Raw genomic sequence first — 6301 nt, forward strand, 5'->3', positions numbered from 1 at the left:
GGAGAGGAGAGGATGGAGATGGATGGAAGAGGATGGAGAGAGGGGTACAGGGGGAGGGAGGAGGGAGGGGGGGGAGGGAGGAGGGAGGGGGAGGAGGGAGGAGGGGGAGGATGGATAGGGAGGGGGAGGATGGATAGGGAGGGGAAGGGGGGAGGATCAAATATCAGACAAGCCTCCAGATAAACCTTCTGCAGCATTTGATCCTTTTGTGAAGTCACTGGATATAGAGCGGGATTATTAACTCACACGGGTCGTTCAATCATCACACCATTATGTGAAAACAACTACACACAGATGCAAACGCACACAGACGCACACACACACACACCGACACACACACTGACACACACACACACACACCGACACACACACAGACACACACACACACGACACACACATCCACACCGACACACAGGACCAGTGGTAGGTCCCCCTACCTGCTGCCGGTACTGGGACTCCTGCAGCGCCTCCTGCTGGGCCTCGTGGACCCTGCGGAACAGGGCCAGCTCCGTGGAGCTCACCAGGGAGTCAGCCCGCCGCAGGAACCCTGGCCGGGAGCGCTGCGACGGGATTGGCTGCTGCTGCTGCTGCTGCTGCTGCTGCTGCTGCTGCTGCTGCTGGGGGGGCGGGCCCTCCTGGTTGATTGGCGGCTGGGGGAAGGAGAACATCTCCAGGGGCGGGTAGCCGCGGTAACGGGGGCTCACCATGTCTTTGGGGAGGGTCTTGCCGGGCTGGTTCATGTACTCCAGGGCCTTCCCTGAGTGGTTGGCGTAGTCGGGCGTGGTCGGGAAAGGGGGCGGAGCCCTGCGGTCCATGGTCACCTGCTGGGTAATGTACAGGTTATAGATAATGTATAGGTTATAGATAATGTATAGGTTATAGATAATGTACAGGTTATAGATAATGTATAGGTTATAGATAGTGTACAGGTTATAGATAATGTACAGGTTATAGATAATGTATAGGTTATAGATAATGTACAGGTTATAGATAATGTACAGGTTATAGATAATGTACAGGTTATAGATAATGTACAGGTTATAGATAATGTATAGGTTATAGATAATGTATAGGTTATAGATAATGTACAGGTTATAGATAATGTATAGGTTATAGATAATGTACAGGTTATAGATAATGTATAGGTTATAGATAATGTATAGGTTATAGATAATGTACAGGTTATAGATAATGTATAGGTTATAGATAATGTACAGGTTATAGATAATGTACAGGTTATAGATAATGCATAGGTTATAGATAATGTACAGGTTATAGATAATGTATAGGTTATAGATAAAGGTGTGTTGGGTGATTTATATTGTATAGGTTATCTAATTAACCTAGTTAACCTTGTATCTCAGCAAGGTTCCTTATGGAGATTTCCAAACCTTCATATAATACTTATTCAGGTGAATGTTTGTGAAATCCTAATTCTGAAATCTCATCTCATCTCATCATCATACACACCCTCAGACACAAATACACACAAACACACACATACACAACACACACACACACAAGATTTGTATTTCTAATGTTAAACCAGTGCAGTGTCTTGGGTTTTGGTTCTCTGAATCTTTCAACAAGACTCTCTTTGTTCAAATTGGATTTGAAAAGCTTTGACTTTGACTTTTTAAAGTCAGAGTCAAGTTAGAGTTTAAAGCGAGGACGCGGGTGTGAACCTGGGGGTTGTAGTTGTGGTCGAAGTGGTACGCCTTGTGGGGGATGGCGGGCTTCTGGCCGCCGCCCTGCTGGCTGTGGTTGTGGTTGCTGGAGGCGTTCCCGCTGAAGCCCATCTCGTCGTCCAGCATGGGGGCGGACTGGGAGCGTGACATGTTGCTCTGCTCCATGGAGCCGTGGAGGTCCGGCCGCTCCAGGCTGGCCTGCTGCTCGATGGACGAGCTGTAGCTGTCCATGGGAATGCTGCGGAGAGAGGGGAGCCAGCCAATCAGGCACGGGCTGAGCTCGGACGAGACCTCCCTCCGAGCCCTGACTGAGTGTAACACACGGATCAGACAGACGGTGGACGGTGGACGGCAACGGTGCTCAGCTACCTGTAGACCTTGTAGGAGCCCATGTCGATCTCGTCGATGCTCTGGGACTTCTTGAACTTGGAGCGCATCTCCTTCATCATGGGCGAAAGGCGCTCCGAGCTCTTGCTCATCACCACCGTTACCTTGTTGCCCCCGCCGACGCTCAGCTGCTCCTTCCTGTTCTGCTCCTGGTTGTCATGGTAACTCCAGTTGCCAGGCAGTGGGCTGGCCCCTGCCTGCTCCAGCCTTCGAAGCATGAAGAGAGAACGTTCCACCAGACATGAAATAAACATATAGCCAGATGGGCGCAGGCCAACGGCGGAGGAACACAAACGAAGCGCCGGCATTTGTAGAATACATACTATAACGATGATGCCTCTTCTCTTAGCCTAAAAAGATATTATCAGTCCGTAACACTCCCATCACACTTTCATCACACTTTCATGTCCCATGTAAGTGCATTAAATCATTGTTTTCAATTCTGAGCACAGAAAAATGAGCATACTTTGAACCCAGAACAGGGAGAAGTCTCCAGAGACCTCCACCGTAGGGGTCGGCCTCTGAGCGTCTCCTGCGTTACCCTGACTCGGCCACTAGGGGCCGCTGTGTGTCTCCTGCGTTACCCTGACTCAGCCACTAGGGGCCGCCGAGTGTCTCCTGCGTTACCCTGACTCAGCCACTAGGGGCCGCTGAGTGTCTCCTGACTCAGCCACTAGGGGCCGCTGAGTGTCTCCTGACTCAGCCACTAGGGGCCGCTCAGTGTCTCCTGCGCTACCCTGACTCGGCCACTAGGGGCCGCGGAGTGTCTCCTGCGTTATCCTGACTCAGCCACTAGGGGCCGCTCAGTGTCTCCTGCGTTACCCTCACTCGGCCACTAGGGGCCGCTGAGTGTCTGCTGCGTTACCCTCACTCGGCCACTAGGGGCCGCTGAGTGCCTCCTGAGTTACCTGGACTCCAGCTCCTTGCGGTCGGGGTTGGGGCTGGACGAGGGCGTGAGGTCCAGCTTGGAGGGGAAGGCGGTCCGGTCCTCGAAGGGGCTGGGCGTGCGGGTCCAGTTCTGCCAGGGGTTCTGGGGGGCCGGGGGGGCCGGGGGCGGGGGGTTGCTGTCGGGGTTGGCGCGCTGGTTGCTGTGGAAGGGGAGGGTCTGGGTGTCCAGCTCCAGAGGAACCCCCACGATTCGCTCCTGCCGCAGGAGGGGGCGGCGACCGTGTGCCGATTGGCTGCGGGGTTTGGAGCCCAGCGGGGGGTTACCGTGGCTACCGGCGGGGGTCTGGGAATCCATGGGAGATTCTTCGGCATCGAAACCTGTGTTGTCGTAGTGCGGCGCTTCTGACCAATCAAAGGGCTCGCTGAGTGGGCGTCGGTCTCCGTGCTGCTGCAAGGTGCCTGATGGAGGGGTTTCCCTTTGAGAAAGCAGGGGCTTGGAGTCAATGGGCTTGGGGAAGGACTGAGCCAATCTACACAGAAACAGAATGTAAACAACGTCCGTTGATGGTGGAACAACATTTAAAAATGAAGTGAGGTTAATGAGTTACAAGTACACACTAGACACTACACACTACACACAACGCTGCCTTTATGAGCCGCTGTCTACCCTCTGGGCGCGGGGTGCTGGGCCTTAACCTCTGGACTCTAGAGGTTACAGCCATGGCACGCGGGAAAAGATCAGTTATTTACAGGTATCTCAGTCAGGGGACCAGGCTGTAAACGCTGGCTTCTATTAAGCCCCCCCCCCTACCGGGAGTTGTGGAGCCTTTTAATTCTGCCTGAGCTGCAACAGGAGGGACAGATCAATGCGAGGGGATTTCATCAGCGTCATGAAGTGGTTCTGTTTTTAAAAAAACCTCTGGGATGGATCACTAACTAAATATTGCTATGATCAGCTTTGAAGTCCGCAAGAGAGAGAGGGAGAAAGAAAGAGGAGAGAGATATCGGGCTGGGAGGAAAATAAATAGATAAAAAGAATGAAAGAGATGTAGGAAGAGAGAGAGAGCGAGAGAGGATCTATCAGGGGCGTGCACAACATTCTAATGAGTTTCCCTGACCTTCACTGGGCTTGGTGAGAAGATGAGAAAGAGAGAAGGAGGGAGGGATGGAGACAGAGAGAAATGGGAAGAGATGAGACATAGTGGAGGAGGAGGGGAAGAGATGATGGATGCTTGGCAAGAGTGACCATGAGGGACTGTGATAAACGCGAAAGCCATCTCAGAGTCGGAGACAGTATGTGTGTGTTTGTGTGTGTAGGTGTGTGCACATGTGTTTGTCTGCCGTGTACACGGCAGCTGTATGCAACGGTGTACTTCTGCATCTGTACGCTGATCTGTGTCTGTCTGTCTGTCTGTCTGTCTGTCTGTCTGTCTGTCTGTCTGTCTGTCTGTCTGTCTGTCTGTCTGTGGGCACTCATGGTCTTTTGAACGTTTGTCTGTACGTGTACTGTACACACACGTGTTTCAATGTCGTAACTGTTTCCCCCAGCACTGTATGGTTAAAGCGGCCGCCTTAAGAACAATAGGGCCCCACCTTGACTACCAATGTATAAAAATATATATTTATTTATAAAATATATATATATATATATATTTATATATATATATTTATTTTTTTATTATTATGCAATAACAAAGTACAAAACTCTTGTAGGGAAAGAAAAACATACTTCCATCAAGTACAAAAAATAAAGGTAAACAATGCACCGGTAATACAGTTAAAATCAATAGTCGTGCCTTAAAGCTTTTTGTATATATTATTTCGAACTGAACCACCCCCCCCCTCCCCCGCGCTCCTTGACCACCTTGACTAAGACATTTTCTGGGGGAAACACTGTTTAACATAAATATATACAGTATATATATGCAATCGATCTTGCCCTGATGAAGGCCTAAAAGGGCCGAAACATGTGGGCAACTTTTTAAGAATTCCATTATGAATTAGCCTATTTATTAAAGCTATTAACTTTAAGAAGAGTGCCTTGGTCAGCCTATCTTTTTAGAAACGTATGTATATATATATGCACTTCTATGGGTTTTGCATACATGATTCTGTGACCTTTGATGTGTGAGTGTGCGTGTGCATGTGTGTGTGTGCGTGCGTGCGTGCGTTTGTGTGTGTGATTGCGCCTGCATGCATGCGCGTGCATGTATGCGTGTGCGTGTGCGTACCTGTTGGTCCAGTGGGTCTGTGGCGCCTGCTCCTTGCCCGGCGTCGGCAGGGTGGGCGTGTGCGAGCGCGTGTGTGCCTGCGCGTGCGCGTGTGCGTGTGAGAGCGCGTGGGGGTGGGGGTGGGGGTGCGTGCCCCCGGGGGGGTTGGAGGACCCCGAGGAGCCCTGCGACGGGGAGTAGTCCGAGTAGGTGGCCGAGGAGCCGCTGTGGTTCAGACAGTGCATCTTGTCCACCTCCTCGTCGGTGGACTCTGCGGAGAGAAGGCCTCGGTTACAGCGCCGTCCGGAACTCCCTTCAGACGCGGCGCGGAGACGGCGCCGAGATCCCCACGCGGAGATAAAAGCACAGAGGCAGTGCGGACCTGAAGCCGGTTGACATCAAGTGGGCGTCTCTGCAAACGAGTGTCAACAGGCCGTCGGGCCTCCGTGCAAAACGTTAGTTTAATCTAGATTTACATTCAGGGGATTTTGCTGACGCTTTTATCCAAAGCAACTTACAACAAATCATTCACACATTCACACACCGACGGCGGAGTCGACCACGCAGGGCGACAGCCAGCTCGTCAGGAGCAGTCAGGGTGAGGCGTCTCGCTCAGGGACACCTCGACACTCCGCTAGGAGGAGCCGGGGATCGAACCAGCGACCTCACTTGCAATAACCGATATTATTGTAGGGTGTGCTGTGAGGCCCTGGAGAGGGGTCGGTAGAGGTGGGGAGTGAACACAAAACCAGAACCGTGTTCTAGGAGTCAGCCCACAAAGGGCAGGAGGATTAAATGGCAAACAGTTCAACCATTCACCAGGCCAGACAGGGCGGCCACATCGCCCCCTGCTGACCGCCACCCACATGAACTGAGCGCGCTCCCTCGATACAAGGCCGCCCGCACCCCTCATGATCATTAAAGGTGCTTCAAGGTAATCGATTTGTACTGCTCCTTAGCTCCCCATATCTGTCGCTCCTATCATTACCGCGTGAGTACATCATGATTCAATTAGACATTTGCATAAAATAATTGACCAGCACACATCCGGAAGCTTCTTAATGGAACAGGATAGCTGCCAGAGCCCGCCTCCACTCAGCTACTGCCAGGCACCCCTGGTCCACCACC

General features: G+C 51.8%; 1 protein-coding gene across 1 annotated transcript in view; it reads right to left on the bottom strand.

Moving 5' to 3' along the window:
* The window catches only part of lrrc7 (leucine rich repeat containing 7), a 55535-nt gene that overhangs the window by 13066 nt on the left and 36168 nt on the right, over positions 1-6301 (bottom strand). The window contains exons 20-24 of the mRNA XM_030373605.1: positions 5195-5444; positions 2984-3493; positions 2058-2282; positions 1686-1926; positions 438-824 (exon numbers count right to left, since the gene is read on the bottom strand). Coding sequence (XP_030229465.1) covers positions 438-824; positions 1686-1926; positions 2058-2282; positions 2984-3493; positions 5195-5444 — 1613 coding nt within the window. The remainder of the gene's footprint in view (positions 1-437; positions 825-1685; positions 1927-2057; positions 2283-2983; positions 3494-5194; positions 5445-6301) is intronic.

The sequence above is a fragment of the Gadus morhua genome, chromosome 12 (genome assembly GCF_902167405.1).
Source record: "Gadus morhua chromosome 12, gadMor3.0, whole genome shotgun sequence".
Taxonomy (NCBI): Eukaryota; Metazoa; Chordata; class Actinopteri; order Gadiformes; family Gadidae; genus Gadus; species Gadus morhua.